This window comes from Thunnus maccoyii, chromosome 21 (genome assembly GCF_910596095.1).
Source record: "Thunnus maccoyii chromosome 21, fThuMac1.1, whole genome shotgun sequence".
NCBI lineage: Eukaryota > Metazoa > Chordata > Actinopteri > Scombriformes > Scombridae > Thunnus > Thunnus maccoyii.
The window spans coordinates 19876066-19895205 of NC_056553.1; the positions used below are offsets into that span (position 1 = coordinate 19876066).

At 40.7% G+C, this 19140-nt stretch overlaps 1 protein-coding gene across 5 annotated transcripts in view; it reads left to right on the forward strand.

Moving 5' to 3' along the window:
• Positions 1-19140, forward strand: part of LOC121887943 — a 76776-nt gene that overhangs the window by 38007 nt on the left and 19629 nt on the right. Inside the window, exon 1 of one of the 5 annotated variants that reach the window (XM_042399121.1) lies at positions 7596-7672. The exons of 2 other annotated variants lie outside the window; for them this stretch is intronic. In XM_042399121.1, the coding sequence (XP_042255055.1) occupies positions 7660-7672 (13 nt within the window). In that variant the 5' untranslated portion in view covers positions 7596-7659. Of the gene's footprint in view, positions 1-7595; positions 7673-8063; positions 8155-8404; positions 8443-19140 lie in introns of those variants that run through there. 2 more of the 5 variants (XM_042399118.1, XM_042399122.1) reach the window with 2 other exon arrangements.

A 19140-nucleotide genomic window follows, 5' to 3' on the forward strand; every position in this document is an offset into this window, starting at 1 on the left:
CTTTCATGTGAATCGATTTTAAACTAACTTTTGGAACTGTTTGGATTGGAGGAAGGAAAGAATCGATGAATCAGATTGCTTTTTTGGATCCCCAAGGTAAACAGTGTGTTACATGTATTTTGGTATTATAGAGCATATAGATCTTCAAAAAGTAGAAGTTTTTTAAAAAATCATTTTCTATTGTTGTACGTCAATCTCAGTAGAGGAGTTGATGAGGCAAGAGGTAGGAAGGAGGTGTCGGCACACACCGGTATGGTTTTGCTCTGTTTCTCCACAGGATGCTGCTTACACACGTGTAATACACACAAACGAACACAGAACAACGTATCCACACATGTTGTTTCCATTTGATTTACTACTGCTGACTCTTCTCTCGTAAAAAAAACATTTAGTGTGTCGATTCAAATCACCTGCAGAATCAGTTCTCAAATTTCCCTCAAAATGCAGCGTCCATCTGCCTCAACAGACAAGACAGGATATTTAAAACAAATGGAGGAATCTTGGATTATTTACAATGTTTTTACACCTTTGTTTACACTTTTATTTTCCCCGTACTTCATATGACCCACATTCAGCAATCAGAGAGGTGGATAAACTATATATTGACCCTTTTTAGTAGTGTTTTCCCTCTACTACACCCCTTACATCTCATTTCTTATTACCATCTTTTGGGGTTGTTTTTTGATATAATCACTCCTGCTTAAATTCAAGATGTAAAACCATGAAATCTGAATTGCATAATAATACTTGGTTCCTGAGATTAGTATAATCAAATCATGAAAACACATTTTCAGTATAAACAGCTCTTTGTGACAGGCTCCCCACACAACACCCTCACACAAACTGAAGTTTTAACAGCGCTTAGTTCCTAAATTGGCAGAATTTTGGCATCTGATTGTTTCATTGGTCAATTATGCCACAATTAACCCATTTTGGGGGCTTGTTTTGACTATGTTCTGACTATATTTTTGCCCAGAGACAAGTTGTCTGTGTATGAAATACCATTGGTTAGTAAGGGTGAGGTATATTAGAGCGGTTATAAAATCTGCAAGACACTGTCTGGCTTCCTGCCACTCCAGTGTGGTAACGATTACACGAAAATTACACAGCATACAGTACCTCAAAGAAGCAGTCACATGTTTCTTATCAACCATTAAGTACATGCTTTAGTTCAGTTCAGTCGCCTCGCGTGGTCTCAGATCATCACCTCATCACCAGGATTGGTGCCATTTAATATTGTTACATACATTGTCATTTTCTGTTCTCTTTTCTCATTCAGTCCGACTTGCAGATTGCTCTTATTTTCATCAATGACTCTAAAAGTAGAGGACATAGCGTGTCCCTGCCGCAGTGTGAAGTCTATTTAAGGCCTCAACTTATGTCAGGAAAGACTCAGTGGCATGTTGCTGAGCTAATAATGTCTGACCGCTTTCCCCCGTGAGCTGCACAAGTGCTCCTTTGGGAATAAGAAGAGTGGAGAGAGAGAGACGGAGAAAGCAGAGCAGCCAAACTCTCCAGTGTATAAAATGACCTCTCTGCCATTGCGTGCCACGGTTTGTTTTCAATACTGGCCACATGTTTGAACATTACATAACTTCTCAGATGCGGAAGTATTTTGGGGTATAGAGGTGTGTGTGTGTGTGTGTGGGTGTGTTGACAGCCACCTTACCTAACAGCTGTAACTTATTTATCTTTGTGTAAAACTTTCAGTTTATCCTTATATATCCTTTGCATACTACAGTATATTTTACACACACTGTAAATAACAGAATCATCATCTCTTTTTGTACTTTTATTTCCCCAGACAAGATTAACTGAGCATGCACAATCTTTTTTTTTTTTTTCTTATAGAAAGACCACTTCTTAATGCATGCAGTTCTCATAAATGCTGATCACACAACTGAAGATGTCTGATTACTGACTGGTTGATGTAGGGAAAAGTAATTTTCCAGCCATTCACACAGTTAATCTCGCTTCTCTTGCTCCTGTTCGTTCCACAGCTGTCTGGTTGTGTCTCACTGTCCTAACTGTGGGAGCTGTGGCCCAATTAAAGGCTAATTAAAGGGCCAGTCCATGAAAACAGGGAAGCCTTTGTAGTGCTGTTTGCACAGGTGGTGTGCATGTTCACATGTTGTAATGGTGTCAAGTTCACACATCAAGGCTGCACACATGGACACGCATCAACGCATATGCGGCGTACACTTGACGCAGGTTGCATACTTTCTAGCATTGTTTCTTTTTCCTAAATCCTGTTAATTTCCATGCAAGGCCCTCAGACACTAACTGTTTAACAAATCAGTCAAACTGATAAACTAAACAGCTCTGAGATTTTCCAGTTTGACTGTGAACTGCAGAGCAAAACACCGTCTGCATGGGGCAGTAAATCTGTCTAGAGATGCCATTCCTGGACCTCTTTATCTCCACTACCTGTTACTGACTACTTTAGCAGATACGGTTCATGTCCACTACCGTGTTTCTCCAGGTTATTGAGTTGTTTGTTGTGATATTATTCAGCGAGAGAGCAGAACATCAGGTTACAACTGTGCAGCTCTCTGGTTTCTAACAAACCTACCCTACAACAGAGGGGCATTTATTCTTGAGAGGGTTTTTTTTTGCACTGACAAGCTGTTCCCATGCGTACATGAACACCTAATGACACATGACGTCAGGACTGAATCAGCTTCCATAAAAATGCCAATTAGCCATTACAGAGCTCTTGTTCAGGTGTTGTGGATGTGTTATAAACCACAGTTCAGGCATAATGTTTTTCAGAGGGCTGGCTTCAGTTGGCAAATAAATAAATAAAATGCTTAACCACAGCGTTTCAGACATTACAGAGGAAACATAGGGACATTTAAAGACTTCTTTCCAGAACAGCTGCCATGTTTTTCGAGATTTACACCCTGAAGCGAAGGCAAACGATGGCCCAGCGAGTGGTTCTTGTTGATGGGTGAGTGACAGAGAGTACAATGGGCAAAGCGAGTCTTCACTGTCGGACCCAGAAATATGAGAAGTTGCTGATGAGAGTAGTCCTCTCCCTCGGTGAATCTGGCATTGGTATGGTTTCAGTGTTCTCCCGATGAGAGACGGTTCCTCTAGTACAGCAGGTCACCTCGATGCCAGTGTGGAAATCACTGCCATGACCCTGTGCCATTTAGCAGCATTTCCACCAAGAACTGACTGAACTGGGATTCAAATTTCATCACTCTCCAATTTGAAAATCCAACTCCACCAGTAAATATTTCAACAATCCAGTAAGGAGGAAACAGCCTTTGTTTATCTGCACTTTTACAGTAGAATACGACGTTCGGAATGAAAAGCTGTCCCACTGGAAATAGCTCTGAGGTGGAGAACCAGCCATTTCTCAGCAATGACATGTTTTGGTATAGTCGGCCATAATAGGCTGCACTCTCACCCTGCGCCCTCCCTCAAACACACGTCTACCACCGTGACACACTCTCGCACACACAGAGACAGCTCAACTGTTTTTTCTTGTCAGTGCTCTGATCCATTGTGGACTGACCACCCACACTGCAGCTGAAACCTCCTCACCATGTGAGACTCATCAGCCAAACCCTGTTCTTTCACTGCAAAACCCCATTTGTCTTGAGGTGTTTCGGTCGTGACAAAATCACAAACATATTTAGAAAGTAAAATACGGAAGATGAATCCAAAGGTGTTCTTCGCAGAGCCAGGTATAACGGATCATTACTCTCACATTTACATGACATAAGTATCATTCTGCTGCTGCGAGCATACAGGGGATATGCATTTCCTCTGACATACACCGTGGAGAGAAAGCGGGGTTGAGGTTAACCAGACGAGGGCTGTTATAGAGATAAGAGGTCTCATTTGGTCACGGAAGGACCAGCTATGGATTTAATGGGGATGACAGGTGAATAAATGGTTGAAATCCATTAACCCTCCCACGACACCAGGATAAGCCTTGCACCTAACCGTTGTGCTGGCCTCTGTTACAAGTTGTGTACTGTATGTATGGTGAGTATACGTGTATGCGTGCATGTGTGCGTACGGGTGTGGTTTAGCTCGGTAGTCCCACCCTGCTGCACGCAATTCCTGGGAATCCGTGCAGGGTGAAGATTTACTGCACACGCTTTAGGGAATCCCAGATCGCTCACTCCCACATAGGCACACACACAAACACACCGCCAGAATATAGAGCTGACATAGTTAACGCTGATCAGGTAGAATCACTTACGAAAATGGCGCTCGTGCACACAACGCTCGGATACAAAACACGGATGTAGTGCAGCCACACATGTAAAGATTCACTCTCCCAAACACCTTCAGGATGCTGAGCTGTCATAGCTGACACTGATAAGATGAAATCACACACAAAGACACAGTCATCACCATCACACACACACACCATCTGCACATAGAAGAGGCAATCAGAAGCTTTCTCCTCACTTTCCTTTTCAGTTTCTCCATGTCTTTTATTTTGTTCCTCGTGAAAACACTGAAGTAGAAGATGCTGTGTGATTATGTGCCAGATTAAAAATTTACACTCAGCTCAGGTGTGATTTAAGTTTTAAGAAAGTACCGTACAAAAGAAGGTAGAAGCATAACAGTGCGGTTGGCAGCATATCAAGCAGCTTGTTTGGCTTGATGTCAAGAAACTGAGATGGAAAATGAGATACAGAAAGGAAACTATAGCATCTTTACTATAGCAGTGTTTCCACCCAACTGTCAAGCTCTTATAAGCAAATGTTTGACATATCAGAGAAGAAGAAAGCTAAATATGAATCTGTAAATAAATTAACCAACTTAACAGCAACAAAATTAAGTCTCGATTGGTATTGGGCGAGTTGTTTTTGTTTTTTCATGTCTGGGATTATATTGTGATGAACATTGCTTGTCAGGAATTACATACAAATAACATACAAACTTCACCAGAAAATGTGATTAAAATGTGCTTATTTACAAAAAAAAAAAAAATCAGCATCTCTAATTCAGTATTCACAGAAGAAATACTTTACTCCGCTCCCCCCCCTTGTTTTCTTGAACCTCATCCCTGCCTCAGTGATTCACCGCTGGCGATCAGAGGTGGATTTCTTCATTGTGGCATAATGAGACTAAATGTTTAGACAGGGAGAAGCTGTGATCGTCGAGCAAGGGGAAGAGGAGAGAGACAGGAAAGCAGAGGTGATGTCAGCCGCTGACTTTCACATCAGGGAAGTGTTGAAATGAGGGAGGTGTTACAATATCCTCTGCATCTGCTGGAATGGGTTTTTCCTCAAAAACACAGGTACCTAAAAAGCAAATAAATGCATTTAGTCTATAAACAACGATACGGTGTCAAATTAATCTTGTCGAATCACAAGTAAATTAGCGGAGGAGGTGGGTGTAACATTGTCTTTAAGGAGGATAATTTGACAATTAAGGTTAAAACTGTTGCTCTCTATCTCTCATGTGCTAAACATATGGTTCTGCGTGAACACGGGCCAGACTGGATAGGGTTTAATACAAACCGCGGGTCTGCTTCACTAAGACCCTCTAAGTATCACAATGAAATTTGAAGCATGTTTGAGACACATCTGGAGCTCTCTCTGACTTCTCCTTTCCTTCTAACACATACTTTTTCATGTTTTATTGTCCGGTGGGGAAAAGACTTTGAATTCTCTGTTCATTTTATGACAGTTCTCTCTCTGGCTTCTCTTTATCTTTTCCTCTCTGTCCTCCTTTTTCTTTTTCTTTTTTTTCATCTTTCAAAAGGATTTTCATTCTTTTTTTATTTTTCTTCCCACCTCCTTCTTTGTTAGAGTTTTGGTTGGTAGCATGGGAATTGATGCTTGAATTGCAACACCATACAGAGCCACGCTTAAGTTCAAATTCAAGTGTTCTTCCATAAACAAGTCCATGATTATTAGCCCACACCCAAACAGTTTGTCAAATCATTATTCCAGAGAAATGTTGATTAAAAGCATTTCGTTCTGCTCAGAAAAACACATTAAGCACTTTTACTTTATCATTCTGACATTATTATTTTGTGATTGAATAGATTGTGCATTTAGGGAACAGTGTGCCATTTAAATGTGCTTCAACACAAGAAGATGTTAATGACTTTTCTACAGTGGGAAAAAGTGAAGTTAAACGCCGGTGATGCACGTAAAAAGCTCTCCTTTTCCACTGATGATAACCCTCCATCGTCACGTGCACAACCCTGAAAGCAGATCTGGGCTCAGATCTTCCAGCCCGCTCTGAACGATGGATTTTAAACTGCGCAGTGCACTATAAAATTTGGACTGAAACTCGATGTGTCTGTGCTTGAACGGACAGATTATAGTCGGCTATTTAAAGATGAGAGGCCGCAGTGGAAACAAAGCCTGAATGACAAGACCACACACTGTTATGGGAAGAGAATGATGGAGCTCTTTCTGTGTGTGTGTGTGTGTGTGTGTAACATTCCTTATGTACGTCTAGTCATTTGTTTGTGCAAATGCAGGCATGCGTGCGCGTGATTTGTCACTGATAATTCGGTGCAGGATGCATCAAGTTTGCGTAGCTCAGTGAAGCTTTCGTTATCTTGGGTTTCATTTCTCCAGAGACAGTGATATCATCAGCTTTATTTAAACATCCCGGCCATGAGCACATTAGGAAGCCCTCAGTGTAAAGTTGCACACCAGGTGTCCTCTCGGCTCATCCTACCCACTCTGGACTGATACAAAGGTGTTTTGCCAGCCGTAAATGGCTTTGCGGTGCTGGTAATAATCGCTGGTGTCAGTGAAGAAATGGATTGGCTAACCGCAAAGCTTTTGCTGAGCATTTCCTGCTACACTGAAATGTGAATTGGGAAGGGGGGGGGGGGGTTGACAGAGCTTGGGGGTGTCCCATGACTCTTAGTGTTTACTGCATTTAACATATTCCTACAAAATTTTCCATGAAAGGCCCTTATGCCAGGAACCAGCCCTCTGTTGTGCTGTATTTTATGTATTCATCCTTAGTAATCTCTTTATTAAGACAAGACAAATTGTCTTTCATGCTGTGATGTTTTTGCAAGACTCTGCATTTTTCTGTGATGATGAAGTTTGAGTTTCTGTTGGTGGCGTTCTATATAAACTTCATTTCCCATGTGCAAGAGGATGTTTCTCAGGAAACACCTAACAACAGATGAAAGAACGACAAATTGGCAGTAGCTTCTTTTCTCTTCTCTTCTCTTCTCTTCTCTTCTCTTCTCTTCTCTTCTCCTCTCCTCTCCTCTCCTCTCCTCTCCTCTCCTCTCGTCTCTTCTCTTCTCTTCTCTTCTCTTCTCTTCTCTTCTCTTCTCTTCTCTTCTCTTCTCTTCTCTTTTCTTCTCTTCTCTTCTCTTCTCTTCTCTTCTCCTCTCTACTACAATGGAAAAACCAGTCACAGTAATTAATAATTATAAGCTGTGGCAGACGATAAAAAGAAGCATCGGAGGGAAAAAAGAAAGGAACAGGTTTCTCTCTTTTCCCTGTGCCGTCCCTTTTGACATGTAAAGCGTGTAAACTTGGCAGGGCCAAATTTGTTGATTGCGGGCTACTGATGTGACCCATCTGGGGTTGAAACATTGCATTAGGTCTTCGCACGCTATTCCACGCCACTCCCTCAGCTGAACAGCTCACCCCCCTTCTGTCACATGAGAAACAGTTGCAGTACTGTTGTTGGGTGAGGAGGATGTGGGTATTCGGTGTGTTTATTTTGTGTGTGTGTGTGTGTGTGTGTGCAGAGAGTGTGTGTAGCGGGAGACTGGCCCCCAAATGGACGGTTCAAGCCCAGCAGCAGCCATGTCTCCTGTTTAAATATCCTTAAGAGCAAGACACCACATTTCTGTGTGTGTCTCAATGAGTGAAATGTAAAGTGTACAGTAAATGCACCCATGCTTGCATTGTGTTGATGTGTGAGTTTGGCTGTGTGAGTGTGCATTCTTAACTGTAAGAGGATCAGGATCTGAAATGATGTGTGACAATTTCTACAAACTGTGAAACTCTCTCTCTTTCTCTCTCTCTCTCTCTCTCTCTCTCTCTCTCTTCTGTGCACAGTCATTTTTCTCAAGGAAGAGTTTAAGACACAAATTCCATTTTTCCAGAAGCAGTTGTTCAATCTTAGATCCAGTTTTGTCTGATGTACTCCCAAAGCCCTGTTAGATGAACTCCTTCACCTTCCAATATGGTAATATGAATTGATTTTAAACTGGATGTAATTTAACCCTATTAATCATTTTAAAGTGGATTTTTTTATACAGTTAAACTGTTTGGTCAAGTTTGCATTCATACTATTACCACTTGGACTTGGACTTAATGTATCCATTACTTTTAGCAACTTCAAATATTTACTACTTTTTTTCAGCATTTTTTCATTACTTTTGTCTGCATATTTCAACCATTTATCCATTTCTTTCATCTTTCGAGCCCTTGCCAAACAAGATCACACAATGTTGATAAAGCCTATCCCAGCCAGGTAAATCTCTCTGTATTTCGCAATGTTGCCACAGGCACCAGATTTAAAAACTCACCAAAGTTTTTAAATCTGGTGTCTGGTGCAACTTTCCCACGCTGGCACACCAGTAGTGATGCGTTTTATGTTGGCCAGCAATGATTGGTTTCTGACTGTCAACCAGGGCGGACTGTCTTCTTCCTAACCGTGTTGCGTTGCCAGTATTTGTGTAATTACTCTTGCTGCCAGAAGGGGGAGATAAAAAAGTCCCATGCTGCAGGTTTAACTATCTACTATGTAGCCATTACTTTTAGCTAACTGTTTTAACTAGCCATTACGTTTAGCTAACTCTTTTAATTGTTTAGCCATTACTTTTATCTAACTATTTTAACTAGCCATTACTTTTAGCTTACTGTTTTAACTAGCCATTACCTTTAGCTAATTCTTTTAACTATTTAGCCATTACTTTTAGCTAACTATTTTAACAAGCCATTACTTTTAGCTTACTATTTTAAGTAGCCATTACCTTTAGCTAACTCTTTTAACTAGCCATTATTTTTAGCTTACTATTTTAACTAATTAGCCATTACTTTTAGCTAACAGTTTATCCATTACTTTCAGCTAACAATTTTAGCATTATCCATTACGTTTAGCTTTCTATTTCAGCCATTTATCCATTACTTTTAGCTATTACAGTATTTAGCCATTAAGCCATGTGTAGCTAATTATTTCAACCACTTATCCATTATTTTTAGGCAATTTCAACTGTTCATCCATTACATTTGCATAACTATTTGAACTGTTGTTGTTGTTCACTACTTTTAGCTATCAATTACAACCATGTAAACATTACTTTTAGCAAACTATTCTGTGTTACAACTGAATTATATTGAAATGATAACATTCTGTTTTGTCAAATTAGTTTAGCCACTCTATGATTGTTCCACGGATACATGTACCCTTGGGATGGGAATCACTGGACTAAATGATAGATGAACAGCAAGGTGATGGGTGACCAAAAAACTGAGGCTGTTAGAATAACCATCAGGATGTAAAACTATTTTTGTTTTGTTTTGTCAAGGTAAAAAAGCATAAGCATTTAGATCACAGGTCACTAAAAGAAAACCATAAAAATGACACTTCATGCCATATTAGAATCCACTCAAATACTTCATACTCAAGTATCAGTAAATCAATATATCAACCCAGTCCTGGTAATTGTCCAGTCTATTCACCTGACAATCATGGAAAATCACCCTACCAGATTTTATAACAGAGCTGATGAGTAAAACAGAAAACAAGCCATTACGTACAATGTCCTAGACTGGGCGGAAGACATGCATGGCCTCGCGTGAGTTGATCACAGTGACACCACAGTGTTTTAGGCTGCTAATACTTTCCAAAATCAGAGATATTGCTCTCACCCTGGAGACATCCTGAAACTATTGCTTAGGAATTCCTGTGGTCCTGCTCATATTCACGTCAGCTGCAAGCAGAAAATAGGAGAACTCGCTTGCATGGTGACATGCAGCACAGCACAGTGCAGCTCCAGATAAACTGCTTTGGAAACACATGTTCTTCACTTCTACCTTGGACATGTTTGGTTTGAGGTGTCTCAGTTGCGGTTTTCCTAGCCTGGAAATCACATGCTGTGTTTATATCGGAAAAAATATATTACTGATCCTCAATTCTTTTTAAAATCCCTTTTTTATTTAAAGATTTATCTCAGCAAGAATGGGGACTTATAATATGTGATTTATGAAGTTTCAAGCTAAGCTAAATATTCATGGTTAAACCAAGCCATAATACTGAAGTTGACTTTGGAGCTCTCAACGGACAAAGCAGCTACTTCAGCTTCTGAGTCTGGGTTTCAAACCACAAGACTTCAGCGTGTTTTAAGAGCATTTTGTCTTGTAAATTCTGCCATCTCACATGTCACCCACCACCACAGTTAGATTTGAGTAGATGAAACTGATGATTTTGGTAGGAAATTGGGGCATTGCAACATCAGAGAATAGATACTGTAGATAAGAGTAAGGCAAATCGAGAAGTAGACGTTTGAAGTAGATACCACAATTAGTGAGCAACTGCAACTTAAGTAAGAATTTGTTATGTTTATGTTTATGTGTATTATGTTTATGGATGACATAGGAACAGAAGGACTGTGATAAACATGTATTTCCAAAGTTGTACCTCATCTGGAGCAAAGATAAACAGCCTTAATTATATTTTCGTGTCACTTTGCTATAAAATGGGTTTTCTAGAGTTTGAAGGGAATTTCTTTGACCCTTACAGCCACAGAGAAGCGTGTTTACAGTAATCCTTAAAATGGAGTGAGTTACAGATAGGCAGATGTGGGCCCTGGTCCAGCGGAGTTGCCCGCAGGTCTCAGCTGTAGGGCTCCACCAAAGAGCTGAAATACAAGTTTATATGCTTCTGAGCCCAAATGGTGGTTTACTGACACAGGGTGTTTTGTGAGATTCATTAGTATGGAGGCGATAATTGCAAGGGTTGTTTGCGAAGTGTGCCGTACATTACGCCCTCTTGTTCACCACTTATTCTTTCCATTTGAAAGACTTTCTGAACCTTGATCTTGAGTATCCCCTTGATAGTTAAACTGAATAGCTTCGAAATACAAAACTTCCAGGAGTCATGTCAGGACTCTGTGCTCTAACCGCTGTTGGTTTTGAAGACTTTGACAGATACACGCATGCATCTCTGTTTGATTACAATTCTATCTCCAGCATGAAAACAAATATCAGATGCACATGATCTCATCTCATCATTTCAGCCAGGGTTTAGATGCCTTTTTAAGTAATATAAATCCCAACAAATCAAATTATATAATGACTGGATGTTACCTACTATTTACATGAATCAAATTAGCCTGCAATATTTCCCCTGAAATGTTTTCCACATTTATGCCTTGCCTTAACATTGCAGTGTTGTTCTTCACCATCTGCAGATTTCTACAAAGTCTCATGCCATCATCCTGCAGCTATCAACCATTTAAAGAAGTTAATATAAACATACTCAGTTTCAATGGAGAGTTTTATTTACCTATAGTGGTCTAAACGTGGTTTCAGAGGCTTTTCCACCATGACAAAAAATGTTAATTTTCAAATATAATGTATATCTTTGCACAAAATATTGGCAATCATCTTCAAGACCCACTATGGTCAAAATACATTTTAGACTGGACTTAAGTTGAAGGCAGTAAAACAAAGAGTTAAGGTTTTGTGTCTCTGTGTGTGATTCAGGGACACAGAAGCTTTTGGGTCAGTGAATGGAGAGACTTGATTCTGTCTGTTGACCCAGCTGTGCCCTACTGTACCCTGCCTAGCTGTCCAAAACAATCCCTCTTTTTTTCTGGTCCAAATACACTTACAGACAGACAGACAGACACACACACACACACACACACATACACACACACACCACGTCGTCCAACTTCACTTCCGTGAGAAGCAGAGTCTCATTTTAGGACACAAGGAGATTTAAGCACATGGTGATGAGATCATCACCATGTTGAAACACAGAAATGCACGCAAACAATTTACTGTGTCATACCCACAGTCACACACAAAGAGCAAAAATGAAGGCTGACCAATCCATTAACACAAATACACAGTGCAAATATGGGCACACTTATGCACACACAGAAACATTTTTTTGTAGTTTTGTCAAGATTTCCATTGACTAAAATCCCTCCCTAACTTCTAACCTTAGCCTTACTCCTCTGTATCACATGACTGACCTTACCCCAGTTTTTGCAAAGCTTGCTACAGTAACACCTCCACATGCAGTACATTGTGTTAAGTAATGAAATAAGAAAATTACAACCTACAGACTTAGCAGCACAAAGGCCAGAGAGGTAGCTTGTTGAGGGCATCGCTACAGTAAATAACGGTTATGTGATGACAGAAGGTGTTTGGACCACGGATTGAAACTTTTTATGATAATTTAGAAATCTACAGTTCTTATAGTGACAAATGATACTACTTTGGATTTGAAGGGATACTCAAGTGATTTAGTGTTCACCAGAGGCCAAGATATGCTAATTTTAAATCCTTAATATGAGTCAGACACTGAATCCTACATTTCCCATAATGCACCTTTTTGTTAGATCCTCCACGTCTAGTAAATACCCACATCTTTCCAAATCCACACCTCCGGGTTGTGACACAAGCTTTCTGGTATAAATTTAGCCTCCAAACCCAAGCTGAGACCCTGATGACATCACTGTGACATCATTAGGGTTATTTTCGTGACAAAGCTCCTTCAGAGCCACAGAAGACATGATACAACTGTGTTCACTAGACCATCCCAAGTAAACTTACCTTCAAGTGTAAAATGGGTGGAATGCCCCTTTAATATAAAACTTCAATCTTTGGATGTCTATCTGCACCAGAATAGCTGAACTCAAAGGGTCCTCACTTTAAAGGATAGTTCATATTTTCTTTCATTTTCCTTGTATGGCTCACATCCCACTCGGCACTGGTGAAGCTTCCCTCCATGCAGTGTATTCAATATTCGAGTGAGCTACAGTTGGCAGCTTTACATGTACATATAGTGAGTAAAATAGTCTTCCTATTCAGAGCGCCGGCCTGTTTGGAGAGGGCTGACAAGTCGGTGTTTGTTTACACTCTGAAAAAATCTCTTTAGTTGGTTGGGAATTAAACATAACACACACATACATATATAGACACTCATAACATCACGCTAACACCAGATGCCAGGAAGTGGAGTAGTGACTGAGTGGCATCTACAGCAAAGCCTTACCATGCGTGACTCTCCCCTGACTTTGCCTCTTTTAGCAAGCTTGCGTGATCCCACGATCACTTCCCATCAAGCCCTCCACCCCCTATATCCTTCCGTCACACACACACACACACACATATTGCCTGCTGGGCAATAACACAGGGGGTATATGTCCTCCCTCCCTGTGCCAAATGAAGTGATCGGAGCAAACACTGTTAGTATAAACAGGCTTGGATTAGAGTGTTGTGATGACATGCAAGGGGCACAGATGGGAGAATGTGAAGTGGACAGTCACGATATGTCCAGACCTGACAAAGGACATCTCTGTGCACCTCTAATCACCTCACTTATTTTCACCTGTCCTCTCAAAACTCACACCAACCAGGGTCCGACTATTATGGATTTTGAAGAGCTGTTAGATTTGTTGTTGGACTGAGCTTTGCTGTTCCTGTTGTCTTGTCTTAGCGTTCAATACCTTACAAATTTGACCACTGAGTCATAGTTATCCAAGATGTGTCTTTATTCCAAGTTTTGCTCTTATCAGGGTGGGAAAGCCTCAGAAAGACCAGTTAAACCCTCATGAGACATTAAAACTCTGCACTGAAAACTAGATTGTGGTATGGTAACATGGATTTTTATTGCAAGTTTTAACAGTTTCCAACACTAAAGCTGTTGAATCCATTCAAAATATTATAGCCGGATCATATTAAAAGCTGATATAGGATTTTTAAGACAATCTTTTATGAAACAGATGAAAACATATGAAAACACATCCACATAAAAACATTTTGAATCTTACAACATACTGCTACTCACAATAATTCTTTGAAGTAATCTGCCTCATTTTAAAATAGAACAGATATTTTCCTGTTATTTTAGAGATACATAAAATATCAATTTATTTTGCCGTGCATGGTTATAAATCTGTCCTCACTTTTGCAACAATCTGGCCAATGTCTAAACTCTTAAATTGTTTTTTTCACTAACATGGACACTCTGCAGGCAACATCATATTTGAGGTTTGGATGTAAAAGTAGCTGAGATGCCTCTGGGATGTTTCTGCAAGCATCCAGCGTTCCCCTGCTGCCCCGGCCTAATACCCTGCAACACAGGGACGAGGTGTTAGGAGAAAGATAATCAGATTACTGTTGGGTTGGCGTGTCGCTTAATGAATTAGCTCTGTCAGAGGCCAAATTGTTGTGTGATATTGTTGGTGAGAACTGCAGGAGATGAGTCACTCGTGCTAAACTGAAGCTGACAGGTGATGTTAAATAAAATCAAATCAAAGTGAAACTGTTAAGCCTTGAAATACAAACAGGGTTTGTCTTTGACAGTCAGTCAGTCTCAGTGTTTTCCTTGAAACTGTAAAGGAAAGCATGACATTAAATAACTCTATCCAGTGATGCAGTTACTTGTTTGCCAGAATTTTGAAATATGAGATCAGATAGATGACTTTTTCTAACAAAAATGATGTTTTTATTGCTGTATGTTGAGAGAGAAGGGGAGAGAAAGAGACCTTAAATACTGCATCATGCTATTGCTCTCGATTACCTGACTCACAGATTGGTCCTGGATACACACACACAAGTGCAGCGGATACATAACACCTCTGATAGTGTCTACTGACTGACAAGTTAATGGCTTTCATGCATAAAGCATGATCAGCATCACGGCTATCACTTGATCCTCCTCAACCCTGGGCACATTAACCACCTCACACCCATTTAATTACACATTGGTGGGCCTACTCTACATGTGTGTGTGTGTGTGTGTGTGTGTGTATGTGTAGTGTTTTGGTGTGGATTCTGCAAAAGATTGTATACACATTAACTTTATGTTAATACATTTTTATTTATGCTCTGGTAGACTTTCAGCAAAGTTAGTAAAGTACTTCTATACTGTAGTTTATCCACCCTGCTATCATGGTTAGCATTGCGTGCTCTGGCTTCATTTAACTCAATATAACTTTACTCATTAGCACATTTAATGAGCCACTTTGTACTTTTACTTAATTCAACCCCCCCCCAAAAAAAGATGCCTGAAAGTGCAGCAAATCAACACTACTTGTTGAAGTTGTAAAGCAGTGGTTAGCATTTGATTAGCATTGCGTGCTACAGCAGCATTAGTGTAGTTTCCCTCCCATATGGATTCAGCCCGAGGGACCATCTGCCCATTATTATTTGCCTCAATGGGCCGAAACGGCACCATAATCTTTTTAACAGATTACCTTCTCGTTATGGAGCGGCTGTATGGATAGAGAGGGAAAAAAATGCTAAAGGGATCACTGCTGAAATCAGCTTTTCATGAAAGGTGTGGTTCTTTTCCAGAAAACCTGTTGAACGTTCTATTTACAATGACCACAAAACAGGCAACGACTGCTTTTGACAGGGAGGAGAATACCATACGCGAGGGATGATCTAAGGCTTGTTGTGTGTCTCCCTCCCTGTTATTTTGAACAATGTGAGTGACACTAGCTGGCACGCAATACAAGAAACCAGCATTGTGCTAAAGTGGAGGTGCATGAGGCATTGTAACCTTCGCTCTCCTCTCTGTCTTTCTTTTGCCCTCCTCCCCTCTCGTGCAGGAATGCAGCGAGACTGAAACACAGGGGTAGAAAACTAATAATTATTCCCTGAGTTGTTTGACTTGTCTCAAGTATTTCCTTTTTCAGTATGAATAAGCAGGAAAGCCAGAAGTGCTGTTGCTTTTTCTAATGAAAAACTCAGCCACAGTAGTAAATAGTGCAGGACGACTGAGAGACATGAACGAGCTACATAATAAACACTTTATGGTTGTTTATTCTATATATATTGTGAGCCAACGGTTCTGTGCTCTGCAGGACATTTGTTCAAGTCTACATTCTGTTTAAGTGAATTTACTGTACTTTATGTGATGTATCTTTGGAATAAGTCCTGGACCTAAATAACTCACCATATACGAGACCAAAAACAACTTTTATCCTCTTCATCCCTCTCTTTTTCCCTGCATTTTCAATCATGTTTAATTAATGGAAAACATTAAATTCACCTCTCATGTCACATCTGTTTCCAAGCTTCTTGTTTGTTTATAAAGCCTGAGACGTTTTCATTTCAAAATGACCTCCTATTAAACTCAAAATCAGTGAGATGGGCTTTACAGCAACTAACAAACATGCACTTTACAGTTTAAGGGGACACACTGTATGTTAAGTTCGAGCCCCGCCACAACAAACAGCTCTTGAATCTCAGACTGCTCGTGAAAACGGAGATTGTGCGAGTACAGAAATAGAAAGCCTGTGCTTTATTGTGGCCAGGTGGGGTTCCTGAATGCAACTCATATTAACCACTGACTCCTTGAGAGAGCAACAACCCGCAGCCATCCTCATCAAAACAGGAATCCAAGGAAAAGCTATTTATAGAGCAACCACGCAAACAGATATAAGCATGCAGGGGCTGATGTCTAATGCAGTGTATCTCAAATGTGCATATTAAAAGCAACTAGTTGGCCTCCGTCTTTAAAATAGATTTTCACCAGCGTTAACCACATATACAATATAAAATCCTCTCCTTTGTAAACCATTGTTTTATACATTTTTTAGCATTATTAATGTATCACTTTTTGCTAAAAATTTAAGAAAAAATTGTGCGTTGAGTGGGATAGAAAGTGAGCTCCCTGCAGAGGGGTGAGTCCATTGTTTTCTTTATGAGTCTGGACAATGAGGTGCCCCACAGGGAAAAGTATTATGTCACTATTTGAAGGACCCTATCAGAGGAAGTTTGAGATAAATATAGAGTCAGAGGAGACAAGCTGAAGAGAGTGGGCCTCTGCCTAACAATGGAGTTTCCCCTCGACTTATTCGGAAAGCATTTCCAGCATGTGCGCGTTTTTTGTTTCTGCAACTGCGTATACACATGCTTCAAAGTGTGTACAAGCGTGTTGTCATTTAGCCTCCGGGCGGGATATATCGCTGGGATATGTGTGACTCATGAGGGACTCTGTATCCTGGATTCACCCCCCCCGCTGAGCAGACTGAGGGGGCCAGGGTCGACGTTTGTGCTGGTGGAACATGTCAGATCCCCGGCAACGGCAGGAAAACGAAAGCGTCTTGTTGTCTTCAATTAGGAAAAAAAAACACTGTTGCATTCATTTGGGTACAGTCAAATAAAAAAAAAAAAAAAGCTTTTCCTGAATAAGTGGCTCATCTCACGCAACACATGCCTGAATGCAGTCAGTGTGGAGCAAACGGAGAGCACATCATCATCATTCCACGCTCAAGCACATTGTCCTTGGGCCTCCATCCATTTGCATTCTGTTAGCTTTTCTAATTGTCTGTATAAATATTGCACCACGTTGGCCTTATGTTGTGGTTAATTTTCCCAAGGCTTGACAAGCCAAATTTAGGAGTGTTTAGACAGCCCTTCTGCATGTGTGTTACTCTTTCAACGGGTTCATCAGACAACCAATATTCCCAGCAGACCAACATCATGCTCACATAAAACATGTGCGCCACAATAAGTCAAGTTGTCTATTTATAGAGGCAATTAGATGACTTTCATATTATGATTGCTATAATAGTCCTTCAGTGTGTGTGTGTGTGTGTATGTGGAGAACACATGGCGCCAGTTTTATGTGTAGTGAAGCCACATACAGTAGCAGTATACACGCTGTAGATACAAGATACATACAAGTCTGTTTTGCCTAAGGGCTCTTGTGTGGAGACATATTACTCCTGTACAACATGGTGATTGGTATGTCTGCTTTCCAACCAAAACAGAGAAGTGGAAACAATCGACTATACATCTCGACCTCCATTCTGAGTGATCCTATTTGCTTTGTCATAATATAACTTCCTCCTTACTTTGGTATCTAGATGCACAACAAAGACCTTTGTTTAGCTTCTATTCAGGAATCAATTTCAATCTCTCTTCAGTGATAGGCTTCCCCTAGCAGACACACACGCTCCCCGCAAAATCACTCACTCGCATTATAATCTCATCTGAAAGATGAGTATTTGTGATTCCTAACCTGCCTCCAAGAAAAGTACTTTTTGTGGATGTTGTTTTGTTAACAGACAAAGGGAATTGCTCTTAATCCTGGCAGTCTATTCCTTCTAATGTAATCTTATACCGTATGTCACAGTGGAAACAAAACACTCCCAGCCAAAACAATATCAGAAAGATTATAAACCTCAATCCAGTGTTAATATTGCTGTCCAGGATGATTGAAGGTCGAATCATTATACATATACATATATCTAAGCAGTTCCAAAAACTGGGGCAAAATTAAATGGAAAACTCTGCTCCTGTTTGTCTTCAGAAAATTATGAAAATGCCAAAAACTTTCTTTGAGTGAATCTTTCTTCTTTTTTTTTCTTTGCCTGCCATCCTTCCATTTGAAGCCACATTGCAAAAACAAGAAAAAAGTTGAAATAGTAAGGGTTGGATTTGGACAGGGCGAGATCCGGACATTTGATCTGTGGCAAAATGAAGTATTAGCTTCCATTACAGTGCAGGCTTAACCTTTTTGCGGAGCACCATTGAGCGCTTGCCAGCAGTCATCAATATTTAACAGCTGTTGCTATTATGAAATTCTTTATGGGCTAATGTGGCTCGCCGGCTTGCACGCAAGGCCTTGGCCGGCTGCCAGCACCCTGTCAGCAGGAAGGGGGGGGAGATTGACAGACGGCTCGCTCGCGTGACAACCAGCCCTTGATCAGCCAGCTTCTCTCTTTCTCTCCCTCCCTCTCTCTCTCTCTCTGTTGGTGTTGCTCTCTCCGCTGTGGATTTCCTGTGCCTGCGGAGAGAGAGAGAGACAGAGAGACAGAGAAGAAGAGCGCTGAGGGAAGGGGGCGGGAATAGGCAAAGGAGGTGGCTGTAAGCCAACCCAACCTCAACACACACAGATGCACACACACACACACAGTTTTCTCTACTCACGCAAGCCTTGTGGGAGGGGAGGGACTGCTGCGCTGCACAGCGCTCG